We start from the raw sequence: 21,951 nt of genomic DNA on the forward strand, positions 1-21,951 counted from the left end.
GAAATATATTTGTAGCCTCTAATTGAGATTAGAGAAGACTTGGTGTGCCCATTATTTGATTTATAGAGGCGGTTTTTAATTGGACTAGGTCCCATGGTTTTTCTTCCTCCCACAGGGGAAGTTTTCCACGTAAAAAATTGATTGTATTCTTGTGACTTGGTATGATTGATTATTTTTCTTATTATTTTCAACACATATAAAAGTAGAGATACACTATATTTGCTTGCATATAAGGAGAAGAATTATTTCGCTGTGGTTGTTTGTTGATATCTCTCCCAACACACTCTATCTGAGACGTGTGGTGACACTAATCTGAAATAATAGTTACGGTACCGTGCTCTAAATCTATGCTAATCCATCAGGGTTTTGCTACCATATAATATATAATATAATTGTAACATATCTCATTTTCATATTTTTGAGTAAAAACTATCATATCATAATTTCTGAATAAATTGTTATATCATAACTAATCACGACATAAAGTCGGTTGAACTGTCACGGCACTAGGTCAGCTAAACTGTCACGGCACTGGACCGACTAAACTGTCACGACACTGGGCTGGCTGAATTGTCATATTATACTGAACAATATCATAATTTCTGTAATGTTTATAGCATTTTCTAAAAATCATTATCAAACCGTATTTGTTCTGTGTAATCATAAAATAAGCTAGCTAGCTTATATATATATTGTAAAATATTCATACTCATGCCACACAAGTGAGTATTACTCTATGATATTCTAACAGCCTCGGAAGAACATAATAATATTGAATCAACTTTTAGGGTCTACTCAACTCTAACACCTGGTTTCCCAAAAATACACATTAAATTATAAACACTATTTCCATATACCTGATTATCTAGAAAAATCATACATATAATTTCTATAATCAAATACTGCATTTTAACTGGTAAATTTCTTTTTAAAAAATACCTGACATAATCAATCACCTTACCTATTTACTAAGAATGTACCTACAAGGATCCTAAATCGACACATGCAACGTTTAGAGCACAAAATCCTGTAATCATATATTTTAGTTTAATTAACTAAATTTCGGAATAATTACTGTCCTAACATCCCTAGGCTCACACACTCCCGTTAACTGATTAAATTCTAAAACGATAGGCATAATTAATTTTTCTTATCTTGACTTTGGAGTGGTGTCTAAGATCTCAAAACCACGAATCTGCTTTGATTAAAATGACGAGAATCGAAACTAGGACCCCGTGGTGGTGTTCGTTTTTCGATTTGGCTTACAAATGGAGAAAATTTTAGAGAGAGAGAGTGAGTGTTTGAGGAGAGAGAGAGTGAGAGAATTAGCGCTGGGGGGTCTCTGTGAATTGGATTTCAATTCCAATCTTCGTGATTGTTTAGGAAGATTGGATCTTACATATATATTATAACATAATAATATTATATTATATTATATTATATTATATTATATTATTATTATTAATAATTAATTAATTTATTTATTTATTTATTCTTTATTTTTATTTTTTTGGAATCACTACAACTTAACTCCAATAGCATTTCTTCTAAGGAACCTTTATTTTAAGATGCTTTTATTTCATTTAATTTCACTTCTCTCCTCTTGGTTATCATTATTTCTCAAGAAAAAAATATATCAAATTCACTCTTGTAGTCATCCTAATTATCATCATTTCATTCAAGTTGATATATTTTTATACTTGAGTCAGGAAACCACTCATGTTATTTTTGAATCTATGGAACCATTAAACAAATTCGTGCTTTGAGCTCTAGATGTAAGTTGAAAATAATTTCTACCTTAGTGTATAATATGACTTAACTCCAATAGCATTTCTTCCCAGGAACCTTTATTTTAAGATGCTTTTTATTTCATTTAATTTTGCTTCTCTCCTCTTAATTGTCATTATTTCTCAAGAAAAAAAATATATCAAATTCACTCTTGTGGTCCTCCTAATTTTCATCATTTTCATTCAAGTTGAAATATTTTTATACATGAGTGAGTAAATCACTCATGTTCATTGTTGATTTCTTGCCCAATAATGCCAATAATTCCCTAAGACGAAGTGTTGACTTTTTGAGTCTAATCTCTATTTTTTATGCTGACAAAGCATATGTATCTTACCTATGCAATGAGCTTATGAACAGGATTAATTATTTGCACGCATGGATAAAGATACAGTTGATGCCATAAAGAACTCAATGCTCACACCGTATGATGGTGTTCGGAGAAACAAAAGGAATGAAAACCTATTTTCAATTGTATTTACATTCATTTTTATATTGGTCTGTAATAATTTAGGTCGATTTGTAATAATCTTTGCATGTCATGCATGTAGGTAATTGTAAGCTCAACATGACCGTAGATTGACCATAGGGACCGAATGACCTTAAGGCACCTTTCGGTTGACCGACGCTAGATTTTTTCGGTATTCTCATAGACTCTAGAAAGACCTTAGGTCTCTACACAAATGCACAAAAAAGTCCCCATCATCATTCATAATTTGTGGAGTAAATTGAATTGAATTGAACAATATAAGGGTTAAATGAGTGACCTCGGGTGATTGAACCCGAGGTGAACAAGTCATCTCGGGCGCCCAAACTATTGAGAAGTCAACAGTTTGACCATGCTTCGGGCAATCGAACACATTTTGACCCTATCTCCCTCGGGCACCCGAACTCTTTGAAAAAGACAGTTCACTAACTCGAGCTGCCAAGCATTTTAGTTCAAATCGTGCCTCGGGCGACCAAACTCTTGTGTTCGGGCTACCGACCCCAAACCCAGGCACCCAAACCTCAGAGCAAATGTTTCTGACTTTTGTTTGGGCTACCGAACCCAGACTCAGGCTACCGAACCATTTAAAATGCTTTTCAAAGTTCAGTCTATTCGGGCGACCGAACCTTGGTTCAGCCACTCAAACCTTCTCGGGTTAGTCAAATTTTTATCGAGGTTAAATTGATTAAATAGGGTTAATATTTCCTAAGTGCTTTTAAACTTTTCTAAAAATTCCCTATGGGTCCTAAACGGTTATAATTTCACCTTGGTCTATAAGTTCATTTGTGTGGATTAAGGTGAGATTAAGCAAAATCATGAGTCAAAATTCTCTCAAACTCAAAATCTCATTTTGCCTATAATACTTCCAAACACTCTCATACCTTCACTCCATTGATTAATCTTAACTTTGTGAGAGTTCTTGCTTAGTATTATTGCTCATACTCTCATTACTTTGTTTGGTTGATTGGTATTAATTTTGGGGAGTTAAGCAAGGTTTCCCCAAAGATTTTATTTAATAAATCTTGTGTTGGGAAAAACCTAGTAGCTTGAGGATCTTTGTATTGTCATTGCAAGATTCCTATATCTTGATTTTGTTGTGCAAAATATTTTTTACAAGCTACAATATTTTCAAACTACTATTGTGCTCATTTCATTAAAGGAAATCTTTTGAGATAGTTTGATTATCTGATTAGCATCTTTGAAACCTTGATTCATTATTGAGATTTGATATTCACTGTTTCAAAGAAATAGCTTGATTAGAACACTCTTAAGCATATTAGTGATAATACCTTGTTGAGTGTTGCTTGCACAAAATCACATCACTGAGCTTACATTTCCTATATTGTTGATGTGTGGTTAATTGAGTATACTGTGCGTATTGTAGTACATACCTGCTTAGTTGAGAAGCACATTTCCGTGTACGTAAATTCATATTTATTGTATTCCAGGCGTGAGCCTGAAGAGGGGACTAGCCCTGTGGAATAGTCCCGGACTGGCTTAGACCCGATTAGGAAAGCTAGGTGCGTCATCCTGATAAGGCGTGTTGGTTAAGGTCAGCCCCGTTAATTGACCTGATTGTAACCGGTGTCGCTCCACCCGTTAAGTGAGCTTTAGTAGAATCATCGGACTTGCAAGCTAGAGGCGGGGACGTAGGCACAGTTGGCCGAACCCCGATAACATTTTTTGTGCGTACTTTTAATTTCCGTATTTTAAATTCCAAGACATGAATGTTTATATTTTACTATTGTGAATGATTGAGTTTATAATTGCATAGACAGACCCTAGGTTGAGTAATACTGCTGTTAAACCAATTGACCTAAGCGATAATTTTTAAATACCCAATTCACCCCCCTCTTAGAAATACACCAAAGCTAACACAAAGTGTTATTGCTGTAGTTGCCACAACCACCCCGAGTTTAGATTGTTGACCTTGAAAGCAACATGAGTAAACTGGCCTATGAACTCCTTCAGCACCTCCTTTGCACCTTGGACCAAGCTCATAAGGAGAGCTGAGGTTTTAGCTCTCTTTTGATTACTGGTGAAATGCCTTCCAAATTGCTACTCAAAGTCTACAAAAGTCCTAAGTAACATTTGTTTTAATGTTCAATAATAGGATCGAGGATGTCCCTTTAATGTTGTTGCAAAAGCTCTACACATAACAATGTCAGGTGTTTCCTGCAATTGTATTATCATTTTGAACATATCTCGATGATCTACCAATTTTGAGGTTTCTTCATACTTGTTGAAACTTGCCATCTCAAACTTTGAAGGTAAGGGAACCACCATCATCTCTTTAGTAAAAGGAGGGTCTAAAAGCTTAAAGGATTTCTTACACAATAAAATGAAAAGATTGAGTTGAATATATGAAAAGTTAAGCCAAATACACAAAAAAAAAAAAAAAAAAGGACTGCAGCAAAGGTTGGTCCATCGGCTACTTTTGGGCAACCAACCAACCTCTTTTCCTTTTTCTAGTTTGGTGTCACCTAATTGTAGTAGTTGAGTGGCCCTTTGAGGCAGTCGACCGATCTAGTGAATATTTGAAATTTTTAGTTATTTACTTGTGATTGGTCATTAAATCTAGGTATACTGCATGTCTTAAGAATTGCCATATGTCAAGTAATGGCTAGAATAGTTGGTAGTTGGGGGTTGGTAGTTTGAATTTGAATTTTCAAAATTCAAATTCAAATGGTGTTTCCCCCCATCCCATAGAAGGTTTGTAAATAGACCATTGGAGAGAAAGTTTGAGACATGTTCAAGCGAGGGTACAGAGAGGAAAATCAAGGTATTTTGTGCATTTTAGAGGGTTAGAATATGAGATTTTGACTTGAAGATTGAACAAAAATCCTATTTCTTCCATTCTTTATTCCATTTATTTTCTTGGGATGTATGCAATCAAAAGTGTGCCTTCCATTTGATCTACAAGGTTTTTTGCAATATAAGGTTGGTATCCTTATCCTTCTATTTCGTTTATTTTCAAGTTTAATTTGAGTTTTTCATGTGAAACGTGTTTGTATATATGTGATGTTAGATTTTGCTTCATACATGTCTTTACAATTTCCTAAGTAGATTATGTATGCTAGGGGTGTTAGAATGTGTCAATGTTTAAATATTGTGAAGAAAATTATGGCTAAAACTTCAAAAAATTTCATTTTTCACAAATTTGGCATGTAGATGGTTGCCTCCAAACACGGTCAAACACCCCTTTTCTATTCGAAAAAAGTAGAAGTTAGGATATAGAAAAGTCAACCAACAAATACTGAGGCTATGTTTTGATCATTTTTCTAGATTTTTGGATTTATTTTATTTTCGAGTTTAAACACTTTTTAGAGCATGTTAGTCGAGTCCGAGTGCTAAAATTCCAAAAGTTTCATGGTTTTCCATAAAAAACTAAGGTTTCATTCTTATAAAAAGATTTCAAAAAAACTTTCAAGTATTTGACAAAGTTTAACATCAAACTTTGGAATCAACATCCATGATGCGACTTTTGAATATTCTCTAGAATATTTTAAATTAGATTTCAAAGTGGGTTTATGATTCTCCCAACAAAAATCTACATTTTCTTCAAGTTCAAACAATCAAACATCATTTTTCAAAGTAATCACTTATGAATTGTCTTGAGGGTGAAAAAATGAATTTTCTTAAACTTGACTTTTATTCTCTGTTTTGTAGAGAACTAATTGAAAAATCAAAGTTTTCACTCAAAAACAAATAATTTTCAAATCAAACAACTGTTTCAAGTGATTTCAAGTAATTTCAATTGATTTCAAGTGGTTTTCTCAAAATCTCATCAAAATATTTTCTATAATATTTTTGAAAATATTTTAATGTTTAATCATAACTTTAAAAAACTCTAACTTCTTTCTTCTTTTCACTTCTTTTTATTTTCTTTTGCTTTGTGAATATTTGACACTTTTGAAAGAGCATAAAAGTAGTAGAGTTTCTATGGGGAAAGTCTACTATATAAACCAAAAGTCCTCAGATTACAAACTCATATTACGTCTATGATAAAACCAAATATCTTCTAAACATTTTAAAAAAAGTTCACTGGCAAGACACTTGTACCCAAAGGTGTCAAAGAAGTCATTGAGGCTTCTCCCTTTGATTCGCACCAGCTCTTGGCAACTGAGATAAAACAGTTCATGACTATGGAGTTCTCCCACAAAGGTGTCAAAGAAGTCATTGAGGCTTCTCCCTTTGATTTGCACCAGTTCTTGGCAACTGAGATAGAATAGTTCATGACTATGGAGTTCTCCCAAGAGCTTCCCAGAAAATACCTCAACTAGCGATTCACCCATATCCATATTGGTGCTGTTAAGCTCTTCCTTACTTTTCACCGAAGAAAATGCCTTTCAGTTTGCTCTAGAGTTATGAAAGTCTTTCCAAAAGAAGTTAAAGGGTCAAAAGTTCTTTGCAAAAATCAAATAAAAAGGAATGGGTGTAAGTTGTCTCCCCCTCCCCTTCTTATTTTTTCAATATTTTTCTTAAAATTTGAACTTCAAAATGGAGATGCACACATTTACATAAGTACGGTTACCATTCTTGGAATGAGTACTTTAGGAGTGTTAAGTCCTTTAAACCTTATTTAAAGAAGATTTAAAAGTCTTCCTTTCCTATTTGTAATGATACTCTCAAAACAATTTTTTTTTTAAAAAAGTTTTCTTTTATTTTACCCTTTCAAAAAAGCTAAAATGTATTGAGAACTCCTTTTTTATAAACAAAAATGGGTGAGTAAGAGAACTAATTACTTGATTTTATTTAGTCATCAATGTATTGACAATAAAAGGAGTCATTTGAGTCTAGTGACAACAATCCTCTATTCAAGTTTGTCATCAATTTTTTGAACTTTTCTTCATAAAAATAAAAAAATAAAGTCAAACTAAAACAACAATAAATAATATTAATACTAATTATCATTATTATTATGAAAATAATAACAATTATTTATAATTACAATAACATACAACAATCGTACTATAAAAATAATAGTAACAACGAGAATAAAATAATAATAATAAATAAAAGATAATAATAGTTATAATAATAATAAGAATAATATCGTTAATAATAATTTATTATAAAAATAAAAATAATCAAATGAAAGAACGCCAAATAATAATACTAACATGAATAGTACTAACTAACAAAGCAATAATAAATAATAAGGATAATAAGTATTATAAAATAATAAATAATAATAACAACTAATAATATAATTACATTGACAATAATATTTATTATTATAAAGTAATAATAATAACATAAGCAATCATAATAAGAAAGGCAAAAATAATAATAATATTTTTAAGGATAATTATTATAAAATGATAAATATAACAATAAAATAATAACGTAATTGCTATCCAAAATAAACAATAATAATTAAAAAAATTAAATAATTGTGTATCAGGGACATTATAAAAAATGATTTATTTTTCATTCCACTATAGCAATTATTTAAGAATACCAAATGTAGAAAGAAATCAAAATGTGATTTCTACAATCATTCCATGTTATTTACTACACATAGTAGTTGCATTTAAAAAATAATTCCATTTCTCATTCTAATCCTTTTCTACCTCAATTTCACCATGCAAACCAAACCTGGGGCGTTAAATGAATTCAACGTTTGATTATGAAGGAAAGTAAGAAAGAAAGCAAAACATATACCAAATTAGTGAATAAAAAAAATTAATTTTACACATCATTAGCATTTCATGTTTCTTAATTATTAATCATACTAGAACAAATTTTCATTTTTAATAATATTTGATGTAAAGAAAAAATATAGTGAAAAATAATTTTTATTTTTATAATTCTTTTTTTTTATACCTAAAATCCTTTATTCAAACAAATTTTAAAGAAAATTTTTAAAAGAAATGAATGCTTTTGGCAACTACTAACACAAAAACTTGGTGGAGAAATTGAGATAAAAAGGAATTTAATTGGAGTTGAATGGAGAAAGAGAGTCTAAAGTGGGAAAAAGACCAAATTTATGTGTCGAGTTATAGGAATTAATTTTTTTATTTGTAGAGTTTTATATAATTGAAAATTAAAAATTCGATATTCATTATGAAGATTTGTATTATATTGAAAGTTATTTTTTAACAAAAAAAATCTAAAATTTGTTATTTTTAGAAAATACTCAATTAACATGACCAGCGTGGATTTAGTGAAATTTTAAATCATTATATTTAATGAAAATTTGTAGATGAAACCTAAATTATTACTCTTTCCATATTAAATCTTAAATTGTTAAATGTGTGATATTTTAATCACTTATTTTGAGAGAGAAATTTTTAATAGTACTACAATAAGTTGATTGTGGAGAATTCTAAAACAACCTTATTAATTGTATGGTTTTTTTTTTGTTTTTTGGAATGAATATGGTGAAAAATCTTTTTTTATTATTATTTTGATTGGTCCTCCACTATTATGTTTAAAATTAGTAACATAATATTTCATGATTGTGAATAAATAATTAACTTAAATTTTATAAAATGTATTAAGAAATTTAAAGAGTTACCTAATTCATAAAAAACCCAAACGATCGAGCTCCACTCACGCTATAATTTTCAAATCTAAAATTTAAATTTGGATAAATTTGAATATAATTTTGTATTATATTTTATTCACAGTTAATATAATCCAAATACAAGATTTCTCCAAATCTAGGTTAAGGAATCTTGATTATAATCACCATGTCCTCTTTTCTTTTGAAAAATACTTGTATAAGGACAATAATTAAAACTCATTGCCCCCACGGCATGGCGCAGTGGAAAGACCTCAATAAGTAAGAATGAGCATTGGATGTTTAATTTTAGGTAAATACACTCACAGAACCAACGGTACCTGTGGATGGTGAGAGTTCTTTTCTGTAAGCCAGCGTTGATCGGGGATGATAAGAGTTATTTGTGAGTTAGCGGGGACCGTGGATGGTAATAGAGACGTATCTCGGGAGTCGGGTTGACCAAACGTCCAACTGATATACAAAAATCGTGTCCGCATTCGAATTTTACCCTGATCAGTGAAACTTAGGGACGAAGGACGTTGATCCGTAGGTTTGGTGCCGCATCAGGGGGTTCGAAGGGCTTGTTGGCTGTTGAAGTTCTTATGTAATAAAATAATAATAATAATAATAACAATAATAATAATAGTAAATAATTAAAACTCATTATTTGAACTTACCAAAATATTACAATAAAATATATTTTTTATTTGTGTAAGTGCTGATGTGCTATCTTACTATTGGTCATTAGTCTACCAAAGCTTACCTTGTCCGGGAAGTCTCGTGGGCGTGGGGATGGGGTAGCCCTAGCGTCGGCCGCAAGCCAGTTGATGAGCAAGTTTAGAATGTAACTCCTGCCTGTGGCCCTTCCGGGAAGGTATCTTCTGGTTAAGCTTCCAAAATCATACTTGTCTGTTTTCACTACTCTTGGAAATGCATTTCCGTTGCCTCACCGTTCTTACTCTACTCGTCTTTGCGAGTTTCCCATCCTTCCAGGTACGCATTTTTTAATTTTTGAGCAAAGAATGTTTCACATTTGCTTCTCCAACTATCTGATTGTAAATCCTAACACCCATTTGGTTCGCGCGAAACCCGTGGAAAATTAACAAGAAAACAATTGTGGCTATTCTGGTTTTTGGTGCTCTTAGATTCCAGAACTCAGAGAAGTTGACTCAATTAATCGAAACAGCTGAGGGAAGAGGATCCCCATTTATCTTACTGATTTATGTTGGTGGGTTTTGTCAGGCACGCCCGAGAGATGAACACCATGAGCAGAACTTCAAAACCGCCTCGCCATTTTCTATCGCTCTTGAAGCCCTGCAGAAACAAATTGGGCAAGTCTCTTCAACCTCATAGAGTATTTTATTTTATTTTTCTTATTTCAATTAGTTGTCTACTTTGATGACTCGTAGTTTGCGTAGGCTATGCAAATTGTGGTATGGATATATGAAGCGAGTGAATTACTCTAGGTTGGACTGCAAAATAAATTAGATTGTGTTAAATAAGTTAATGATTTACGTGACTCTTGATTTACTTCTGCGATGAATTTCATTTTGCATAGTTTTGCTCATTTATTCTTTCTGGTCGGTTGTTTTTGTTGGGGAAAGAAAAGGGTGGGGGGGGGGGGGTAAGAGGTGATGGCTGAAACATAGTAACCCAAGAGAATCCTTTACTTTGTTTAAATCAGCACTAAGTGGAATTATCAATTAACTGATGTCATAAGTCATAAGTGAATCGTGGCCTTGTCCGCATAATTTACCTCCTTGTTTCCCATTGACGCCATAAGTTTTTGATTCTCCTTTGGGGGATTTATTGAACCCTTTGTGCCATTTGTGTATATTTGTACATATTGTTGTAGTTGATTGTATCTTGGGATGGTTGGGTATGTTTATGAGCCAGCTCGGACCTTGTATAGGCATGCCTCGAAAGGGGCTTCAGGAAAAAATGATGAGATATAGTAAGTGATCAACAATCAACAACACAAAATCAAAAGATACACAAAGACAACATTGTATGCATGTAAAAAGAACCAAGAAAAAGAAAAAAAAATGAATGTTGTCCACTTACGCATAGGCCAAGAAATCCAAATTCCAAGTGGGTCACTCTAATATGCATGGGCCATCCTCCAAAAAGGAGAGTAAACCCACCAATTTTTTGTTTGTGTTGATGTCCTCTTTTCGACGAGTTTGGCATTCAAGAGTGGGGTGAATTTGATGGAATCAAGGCTTCTTTGGGTGGATGGAAAATATTTTTATTGGGAAAAAAGAAAACTATTTTTTTTTTGAGAAATAGGAAAATTTCTTTTTTATTTTTCCTCACTGCTGGGAAAGAGAATTACTTTTTTGCATGAGGGAAAAAATAGTTTTCTACTTTTAGATGGAAGATATTTTTTGTTGAGGTATATTTTTCTCCTTTGTGCATGCTATCAAACAAAGGAAAATAGAGGAAAAAAATCCCCTGCCTCCCAAAAAAAAAAAACAATTAAAAATCAAATTAATAGTGTGAAAGTAAAATGTTAATTCACACGCAAGCAACACATTAAATAAAGAGATAGAAGGAAGAGAATGCAAATGGCATCTGTAGTGGTTTGATCACCAATTGTTCTTGTGCTTACTATTTAATGCTCTTTCTTCAATATTTCCATTAATCCAATATTTTTTGCTGCGTATATTAAGTCATGTACAATATTACGAGTGTTTTCAATGCTCCAACAAGGACAACTTTCCTCAATCACCAAGGATAATCCTCTTGTCAAATGGCTAGGGTCAAGGCACCTTCACAACAAGGATTGCATCCTTAATCACTCTATTTCACCTCCCAGTCACAATATTGGTAACTCCCTTGCACTCACATAGTAGTTAAATCAAATGACTAGGGTCAACAACCCTCACAACAAGGATTGCCTCCTCCAATGACCAAGGTCAAACCACCCTTGCAACAAAGATTACATCCTCAAAATCACTTTGGTTCACCTCTCAATCACAATATAGGTAACTCCCTTGTACTCTCTTAGTAGATAAATCACTTAAGTATACCAACCTTTTACAATTTCAAAAGCCTCACAAAAAAATTTGTGCAATATGCATGAATGAGGAAGATAATGGGTTGACTCAATGTGCTGCTCAAGTGTGGTGAGATGCCTCATGGTGCTGCCCACATTTTAATCTTTAGATGTTCTCTTGCTTTGGTTCTCCACTTTTGACATTAGTTGCATTCATATGGTGACTTCGACTAGTTGTTGCAATTTAGATAAACTAGCTGCTTAAAATGCTTCAAATCTTCCCATGATGAATGCCACATTCCTTTCGGCGCAAGGTTGTTGTAAACATGGTGTTCATTGGAATGGTTGGGATGCTAGAGGGAACAGTAGTGCTTCTCATGTGAGTCCCTAGAGTTCGTTCCTAGGTTGCTTGGTTGCTCTTTCCTCTCTTCTGCTTCTAAACAGGTAATAAAAATTTGATTCAATTTTGGGAAGATCTTTTGGTGGGTGATGTTACATTACCTTGGTGCCTTGTCTTTTCAAATTATTTTCCATTCATAATGCTCCAATCTCTTCTTTTTATTCTTTGCAGTGGGGATAGTCATACTCGGGATTTCCACTTTCTCGAGAATCTCGGAGTGATGGATGAGTTCATCACTTTGCTGGATGTTTTGAAATCTTTTGTTTCTCATTTTAGGAGTGATTCTAGGGTCTGGTTAGGGGATTCTTCGGGTTCTTTTTTGTCTAAGTCTGTTTTTCTTCATTTATTGAAACCTTTGATCCCCTCCTTTTTCCTTAGATTGATGCCATTTGGAAGGGCCAAGGTTACTTTTAAGGTCAGAGTGTTCATTTGGACTTTGACTTTTAACAAGATTAATAAGAATGACTTGATGTTGGTAAGGAGACCAAATATGAGGCTATTAGCCCAAATATCTATATGATGCTCTTAGAGTCTAGCGAAGCCAATGTGCTTCTCTTTATACATTGATAGTGGCGTGAAGGCTTTGTTCTACCTTCTATATTTCGGTGAAATGTAGGTCGTCTTGCCTATTGTGGCTGAATTCTTGTTGGTGTGGTATTGTGGTTTTGAAAAGAGCAAGATGGGGGGGTGGCTTATGTAAGCGTTTGGATTATGCTATCCTTTGGACTTTGTGGACTCAAAGAAATGCGAGAGACACCAATGCTAAAGCTACTTTATCGTTGCGTTGGGATAGAGTAGTTTATTTTTGGCACACTTTGTTTTTTGTTTTTTTGTTTTTTTTTTTTTTGGGAAGGGGGTGGGGGTAGGGGGAGATTTTGTTGTTTGAACTCCGAAGGAGGGCAGCGCTTCTATAATTGGTTTTAGCAGAGTATTGGAGGATGTCTTGTACTCCAATGCTTCTATTATTGTTTATTAGTTTAATTAATGAATCTTATCAACAAGAAAAGAATCACATTCCAAAGATTTCATATTAAAAAATAAATGCTTTAAGTTATACTCTAGTGTGATATTCTTTGATTAAATTGAATAGTATTCATACCAAATGATCATTGAAAGAAAAGGTAGTGTTTGATTATGCCAAAGGATAAGTATGATTTAAAGTATTGGTGACATAAATAGCATTTTCCTGCCACATTTATGTAAGACTAAAATGTTTGGTCCTAATGGTTGTTCATCCCAAATCAGATTAGTTTTGAGATTGCTAGCCCCACCACACAAATTGCAAAAAAGTCTAAGATGATCAAGATTTTTTTTTTTTTTTAAATTTTAAATAAAAAATTCAATATAATTTTTTTTTTTTTTTTGGGCTCCAAGGTTATTAGCAGCACAACATTAAAAAATTTGGTGAATTTTTTAGGTTACATTGTGATCCAAATCCAATTCATCAAAAGCCAGATACCTTCCTATCTACACTAACATCATCACTATCAAAGTCTTAAAAAAGATAAAAATGGTTGGGGGGAGGTGTGTGCAAGTGTGTTGTACTAACAATGTTCACTACATTTAACTCTTTAATAAGAAGAATCTAATCAATGACACATAGGCTCAACTACTCTTCAGTTCATTTCTCATATCCTTAGTTGCCATGTGACGTAGGATTGCTTATATCATAGATTGTTCATTTAGCATACTTATTTTAAGTGTAGATTTAGGAAATTTTGTTAATATTTGTGTTGTATAATTTCTTGTTTTGTTGGAGTTCTTATGTAAATTTGTGTTTTAGTTGGAATAGGATGGCTAACTTTATCATAAAGATAGCAAAAATGATTTTCGGTGAATTAAAAGGAAAATGCTTAGGTAGTAGAGAAAGTTGGTGGTGGGATTTAGATGTTCAAAAAGCCGTAAAGACAAAAGGAATTTGGTGCAAAACATTGGCAAAATTTTAGAAACAAAAAGAAAGAACCTTGAAAAGTGTAGAGGCAAGAAAATATTAGTGAAGTAAACATAGAACTTATGGTAATTTATATACTAGGGTAGGTACAAAAGAAGGAGAAATAGACATTTGTAAACTTGCTAGAGCTAGGAAAGAAAGTGCGAAGACTTAGTTAAAGTGTATGAAGGATAAGGATGATAATGTCCTGGTTAAAGAAAAAGACATAAAAGAGAGGTAGCAAATATACTTCGATAAGCTGTTTAATGATACCAAATTGAATCTTTTAACTTAGATTTGTCAAATGAAGAAAAAACTAAAAATATGAGATTTACCCATAAAACAGTGAAGTAAGGATGGCATTAAAAAAGATGAAAAGTGGGAAATTCATGGGATTGGATAACTTCTCAATTGAAGGTTGGAAATGTTTAGGGGATATTGGAAGTGTATGACTAATGAATCTTTTCAACTCTATATTAAAAACCTAGAGAATGCTGGAGGAGGGGAGGAAAAACATAATAATACCTTGCTACAAAGACAAGGGTGATCAAAGATGTAATAATTATAGCAAAATCAAACTTATGAGTCATAAGATGAAACTGTGGGAGGGGGGTAATTAAATGAAGAATAAGGTTAGAAACAAGGTTTTAGAGAATTGATTCTATTTTATGTCTGGGAAAAGATGAGAGACTTGCATATGGTTTTATTGACTTTGAAAAAACATATGATAGAATATCTGAGGAAGTCCTTTGGTGGTTTTGGAGAAGAAGGGAGTAGTTATATTGATATCATTAAGGATATGTATGATAGAGTAACGACCGATGTTAGGATTGAAGGAGGAGTGTCTAAAGAATTTCTAATCACAAAAGCGGTACATCAAGGTTTTATGTTGGGTTCATATTTTTTCTCTTTAGTGAGTGATAAACTCACTAGGAATATCCAAAATGATATCCCTCGGTGTGTGTTGTTTGTAGATCATATTGTTCTAATTGATGAAAGTAAGAGTGGAGTAGAATATAAGTTAGAATTATGGAGAAAAACAAGATTGTTTTATTGGGTAATGGAAATACTTTAAGCATTCCATTAGTTATGTATCTTGGTTCCTTTAGAGTCTAGAGGCTTTAGAGTAAGTAGATAGATACAAGTAATGTAACTTCAGCCACATAAGGGGGAATATTGGATATAGGATTAAAATTGATAATCAAGAAATTTGTAGTACATGTAGATTTTTTGATACCTCGGATCTATCATACAAGTGGGGGGGGAGATTGAAGTAGATGTAATGCATAGAGATAAAGTAGGTTGGGTAAAATGGACGTGTGCTTAGGAGTGTTGTGTGATCGTAGAATACCCGTAACATTAAAAGGAAAGTTTTGTATGACAGCTATAAGATGAACTATGCTATATGGATCAAAATGCTGGTAAACTAAGAAATAGCATATACAAAAAGTAAAAGTTGCAGAAATGCGAATGTTAAGGTGGATGAGCGGTTAGCTTCAAGTGATAAATTAAGGAACGAACATATTCGCAATAATAGCACTTGTAGAAGATAAGATAAGAGAGGGGTGACACAGATAATTTGGGCATTTTAAACGTAGCTCCAAGTAGTGAACCGGTAAGGAGGAGTAAGTTAGTTATTGTTTCAGCATTTACGTGAATGTGATGTTCATGATCATGGCATCCCATTCCAACATTTGTTTTGGGGATTGAATATGACATGTGGTGATCTCACATTTCTTTGCAATGAAGGATCAGTAAACACGAGAATTTTGTTTCCATTCTCTTCAATAACTAAGTTTTGTGGGAATCCTATTTTTGACACTAAATTACCCCTTACTATTTTGACTGGTTGACATACTATTGATATGTTTAATTATTATAACAACAAAGTTAGAAATAAATAAAAAGGAAAGTAATTTTATTTTTATGTTGTATATGGCATAATGGTTGATCATTCCGCCCGCCCCCCATTATTTTGGTTATTGAATTTTTTTTGTGTTGATTTATTTTAAAAATTTGCTATGATGATTTTAATTTTTTTGGTCGCGGATTTAATTTTTAAAATATTATTAGTGGATTTTTGTGCTAAAAATATGATCACTTGACATACTATTCATACAATGGCCAAGGATACAGTGTAACAATAATCTATTTGAAATGCATCTCAGGATTCTCATGTTGAACCAGACACTAACATGAGCATCCTGTGGATATTTCTAGAATCGTAATATGCAAACTGAACAGAAATATTCCCATGGGGAGGCATCCCATTCAAGGATTGACATTCCTGGAATCAAGGGAATGTTTTTGCTTTAGCAAACCAAATGTTTTCTTAGAGAAGAAGAATGGGGTATGAGAAGGTTTGTCTCATGAGCTTTAGTGGAGGATTTATCATTTTAAGTGGGAATATTTCCATGTGGTAATAATAGGAACTTAAAAGTGGCAATGAACTTTAGAGTATTACTTATCCTAAAAAATAGTGGTTTTTAATTAGTACTTTTAACTGTAAGTTCTAATCTAAGAGTCAACCAAACACCACTGATTTCATAAAAGTACTTGTTATAATTAGTACTTTCTTTTATATGGTGCTAAATAGAGTACTTTTTGAGCACAACTTTTGTAACCTGCACTGCTAACACTTGTAGTTGTCCATACAAATGCAAGTTTTGATATCATCAAAATCAATATAGGGTTAACATTCTCTATGAAGTTTAAACTTGCACTCATGATTGCTATATTTGTATGTGTGTGTGTGTGTGAGTGAGAGAGAGAGAGAGAGAGAGAGAGAGAGAGAGGGCAGAAGGGGGGGTGTTAAGGGGTTGTTAGGTATCATAGTTTTTTGTATAGTGAAAAAACGTGTTAGGGTTTTTTAATATCTTTTTTGTTTTCTATTTTTTGTTCTCATTGCTATATAGATTATACGAGTTTGTTTGCGTTGTTAGTTTTTTGGAAAAACTGAAAACCATATTTTATGGTTTTGAGTTTTTCCATCATTTTAATATACAAAATTAAATTTTTTTATTAAATATTCATTTTAGACATTTTTTTTAATTAGAATTAAAATAAAATTACCATTTAATTTAAAATATAATTAAAATAAAAATATTTATAAACTTTCTCAAAAAAAAATAAAAAGTAAAAGTTATTTATGAAGATATTTTTACTGTTTATCATTTGTCATGTACATATAATTGTTTCTGTAGTATTGGAATATTAATTTTATTATTTTAATCAAGTGTTTTTAATTGTTATTTGATTGAAAAAATGAACTTTTGTTCAATTAAGTTTTTAATTTGTGTTCTTTTATAAATCTTAACCAAATAGGTTGCTAGTTTTTGGTTTTTAGTTTTTAGTTTTTGTTTCTAATTTTTGTTTTCATAATTTTTTATAGTAATGCCAAATGGCCCCTTATCTATCTCTTTAAATTTTTTCGCAAAACTGATAATCAAATTTTATGATTTTCATTGTCATCACACCTACTATCGTATTTTAATATTTATTAATTGATTTTTTTGGATTAAATGATTTAATTATACAAATTTTTTAATTAAAAATAAAATAAAATGACCATGTGGTTTTAAAATTTAATTTAATTAAATTATTGTTGATTAAATATTTTTTAAGATAATAAAAAATCATTTTTACTAATTTTCAATTGTCATGTTCAATAGAACTGTTCTTGGAACACTAAAAAGTGCATTTAAAAATATAGTCAATTGATGTTCAATAGAATTGTTCTTGGAACACTGAAAAGTGTATTTAAAAATATAATGCTTCAATAAAATAATTATCTTTTCTTTGTATTTTTTATTATAATATTTTCTAATATGTATTCTTTTGTATTTTTATTATTTTATTTTTATTTTTAATTTTTATTTTATTCAAGGACAAGAATGAACAATTAGGTTTTAGATTTCTTTTAGTTTTGGAAATATCAAACATATTATTACTTTTCAATCTTTAGTTTCTATTTCTAGTTTTCAGTTTTTTGTCTCTAATTTTGGTTTTCATATTGGTTGACATTGATATAAAATGGGCATTTAGATTCTACAAGATATCCTTGAGGTATATTTTTTTTTTAATTGGAAAGTATAATTATTGTGTCTTTAATTTAAATAAGGGCAAAAAGATGCTAACCTCTCCTGAGATCTGGCAAAGATAATTACCTCTCTTGAAGTTTAAAAAATTTCAGGGACCTCTTTTGAGATTTCAAGAATTCCAAAGACCTTCCTTGGGGTCTGTCAAAAAGACACCATCCTCCCTTGTATTTTGCAAAAAAGGACAAGTCCTTTAAGGGGTTTAAGTGTTCCAAAAATCAAATGTCAATAGAAGTCTGTGTCACTTTTGAAACCCTAAGGAGGTTCATGGGATTTTTGAAAATCTCTGGGATCTCCTTGTCTTTTTTGCTAAATCTAAGGGGAGGCTAGTGTTTTTTTCCCTTTGAATAATTCCTTGTGCAAAATGTTTGTGTGGTCTCAAAGCATGTTAGATTGCTAAACAAGTAACAATAAATAACTACAAATTGAATAAGTATATGCCTGTGAATGATGAGAGGATGATGGTTGGCTACAAAGTTGCTCAATCATTTGGGCAATTGTCTTGGTATTCATGCAAGGGTTATATAGACTAGGGTTCTTTAGTGGTGGTGGTAATGGTGGGGCGTTGTTGGGGTTGGAATTGGTGTTTAATAGTATTGGTTTTAATTCAGTAATCTCTATTTTCTTTGTTCATCTTCAGCTACACTTTTAAGAGTGTTGGTCTTCTTCGACGTGCCATGACTCATCCCTCATACTCAGAGGAGAACAACAAAGCTTTAAGTATCTTAGGTGAGAGCATAATTGCAACTTCAGTTGCTCTACGATCACTTAGGAAAGATGTTGATACCTCCGCTGGTGATTTGACCCGTCGCATAATGGAAGTTTCAAAAGTGGACTCCTCATGTTCTGTTGATGGGATGCGGCTAGGATTGGAGAAAGTGATTAGGGTTTCCTCCAAGACGAATTCAACGACTCCAAAGGTGGTTTGTGGTGCTTTGCGAGCAATCATTGGTGCTGTTGCTGTTGATACTCATGAGGCTGATGCTGCAGGAAATGTCTTCTGGAATGTTCACGGGGAGGTTGGACGAGCCCTTTCCCAGTAAGTTTCTGCATTATTAAAATCACCTCTGCTATGGTACTGTCTCCTTTTAAAGGTTGCTGGTCCAAGGAGTCCTACCGTATTACTTGCATGTATGTCTGATGGTGGTTTTTGTTGTATGTGAAAAACAAGAGACTTCATATTGCTGCGAGTCTGTACAGTATCTAGTTTTGTGAGTGCTATAATCTACTTTCTCCATTCAGGGTGCATTTTAATTTTCTCTTTTGTATGTTTTTCATAATCTAATAGTGTGTGTGATTGTTGGGGGTCCTGTGGGGTTTTGTTCAGTAGACTGGAATGATGAGAGCTGAAAGCTTTGCATTTGTATCTAGTTTTGTGATTGCTATAATCTACTTTCTCCATTCAGGGTGCATTTTAATTTTCTCTTTTGTATGTTTTTCATAATCTAATAGTGTGTGTGATTGTTGGGGGTTCTGTGGGATTTAGTTCAGTAGACTGGAATGATGAGAGCTGAAAGCTTTGCATTTGTATCTAGTTTTGTGAGTGCTATAATCTACTTTCTCCGTTCAGGGTGCATTTTAATTTTTTTCTGTTGTATGTTTTTCATAATCTAATAGTGTGTGTGATTGTTGGGGGTTCTGTGGGGTTTAGTTCAGTAGACTGGAATGATGAGAGCTGAAAGCCTTGCTTTTGTCAGAGCTATAGCTTGTTGTGGCTATTATGGGAAACATAAGGGGGGGAAAAAGCCTGAAAATTCTTCCAGTTTTCACCGAAAAACTTTGTTATTATGCTGCTGTTAAATGTGCAAAAAGACCATGGCATTCTTGATCTAGCAGGATGGGCAATTGCAAATTGGAATGTTATTTACCAGGTTGAAAGAGTCAAATATGTTTTTCTTAGATAAGGGCATTGAACAACAGAGATGATAGTGGTCATTGTGGTGATGGTGATGGTGATGGTGGTTGGTGGAGGTCTTAAAGTTGGCTTTCCAAGCTGCTGGTGCTGGTGTTGGATGCTGTGGTGGCACTTAATGTTTGGGGGTGGGGAACAATGATGGTGATGGCAAGAGTATATCATAGGAAACCTACTAATTTTTTCTGACAGGCAATTTCTATTTTTACTGTTGCTGAACCATAGCAGATCTCGTGGCCATATTATGTGTGCGCAGTGCGCTTTGGCATCAGTTTTTTCATGAAGTTTCTTCAGCTTTCAGCTTTCAAACTCCCCTCTTCCTTCAGCCTTTTGAATTACCCCTCTTTTCCTCAAATAACTATACTAATATTTTGGTGAGAAATTTGCAGGAGCTATAGTGGGCCTTGGAATAGAGGATTAGGTCAGTAGTGCAGGCCCAAAACTTATTCACCAGTTCAGACAGTTGGGTCATAGCCACCTCAGCCCAGGCCTAGGCCACCTTGAAAGCAATTGGAAGTGGATGGAGAAGCTAGAAAAGCAAAAACCTTGAAGGCAATGAGAAGTTGATGGAGAAGGCAGAGAAGCCAGACCTTGAAGGACTTGCAAAGTTATTATAAGTACGCCCATTCAAAAAATGGGTTGGACTCCACAGAATCCTGAATCCTTGAGCAGCTAGGTAATTACTTAAAATCCTAATTTCTGAGAGAAATCTCCATTTACTATAAATTGAAATCATGTTAGGCCCAGAGAGGTATGTTTTACATGTTTCCCTACCGCTCTTTTCTATACCACACCTACTTCCACACCTTGTTTCTGCACCATATTGACTAGAGAATAGAGAAGGGTTCCCTCAAAGGCAACTCACAAGTTTTTTGTTTTGGCTTGGTAGGAGCCTTTACCTTTACTCAATGCTTCGTTTAGATTTTCAGTATAGATTAGTGCAGTAGGTAAGGGGAACATTATGCTAGTGTCTTGAAGTGAAAAGCCTAACCATCCCATGACCACTCACTATCAAATCAAACATCTAAGCCTTGCAGAGCAAACAAATCTCCCCTCATGGAAGGGCTCTCAAATGAAAACCTTGCCAACACAAAAGCAACTACCAGAACTCTTGTAGAAGGTAGTCACCATGGGGTTGTTCAAGGCCATTCCACAAAGAATGGAGGCCATGTTGGAGGACATCCTTTAGGGGAGGAAAAGCACATTGTAGGAGCAAGTAAGACAGAAAAGGGAGTGGACGTTGCATACCGGTGGCAGAGGGAGGGGGGGGTGGGGTGTGCTTGTGGTGGCGAAGGGAACGAGGAAGAAAACTAGAGATTGTGGAAAAAGTAGTCTGGAGGAAAAAAGAGGGACATTCAACAAGTAGAGCCATAATAAAATTCCACTCATCGATCCTTTATGCTCTCTAGTGGACAAATCGTATCAAAGTTCTGTCGTCTCCACCAGGATCGTAGGTCTTAAAGTGGTGAACATACACATTTTAAGAATGAAATTGTGGTGTTAATCTGACAAGGCCACTTCAACAAATTTGTCTAGGGAGAAACCAAACTAGAGCACTTGGTATGATGAAATCCTAGATTAAATATAGCTTAAGACAGTCCCCATTAACTCGTACAACTCGACTAGAATCATCCGCTGAAAAATAAAATAATTTGGTATTGTCTGCAAAATAAGATTAATCATACACTTAATATCCCAATGAGAAGGAAGGAAATAAAACTAAATTACCTAGCCTTATGAAGAATTATCCTCTTCTTGATTTTTAGTCAACCAATCTATTCCTAAGATTACATAGTCAATAATAATCAACCCCCCCCCCCCCCAAGCAACTGGG

The 21,951-nt window shown here is 33.3% G+C and overlaps 1 protein-coding gene across 1 annotated transcript; it reads left to right on the top strand.

Moving 5' to 3' along the window:
* The first annotated feature begins 9,495 nt into the window (after window positions 1–9,495).
* On the top strand, window positions 9,496–19,617 carry LOC131145439 (protein NUCLEAR FUSION DEFECTIVE 2). Its single transcript, XM_058094516.1, has 3 exons — window positions 9,496–9,773; window positions 10,023–10,111; window positions 18,846–19,617. The coding sequence occupies exons 1-3, from the start codon at window positions 9,711–9,713 to the stop codon at window positions 19,246–19,248; spliced, it is 555 nt and encodes a 184-aa protein (XP_057950499.1). The 5' UTR covers window positions 9,496–9,710; the 3' UTR covers window positions 19,249–19,617.
* Window positions 19,618–21,951: the final 2,334 nt, after the last annotated feature.

This window comes from Malania oleifera, chromosome 13, assembly GCF_029873635.1.
Source record: "Malania oleifera isolate guangnan ecotype guangnan chromosome 13, ASM2987363v1, whole genome shotgun sequence".
Taxonomy (NCBI): domain Eukaryota; kingdom Viridiplantae; phylum Streptophyta; class Magnoliopsida; order Santalales; family Ximeniaceae; genus Malania; species Malania oleifera.

Excerpts from the sequence above, each read along its gene's own strand:
- LOC131145439 (XM_058094516.1), top strand. The coding sequence starts at position 9,711 with ATGCATTTCCGTTGCCTCACCGTTCTTACTCTACTCGTCTTTGCGAGT. Across the intron at positions 9,774-10,022 it reads CGAGTTTCCCATCCTTCCAG|GCACGCCCGAGAGATGAACA; the intron begins GTACGCATTTTT and ends GGGTTTTGTCAG. Across the intron at positions 10,112-18,845 it reads GCCCTGCAGAAACAAATTGG|CTACACTTTTAAGAGTGTTG; the intron begins GCAAGTCTCTTC and ends GTTCATCTTCAG.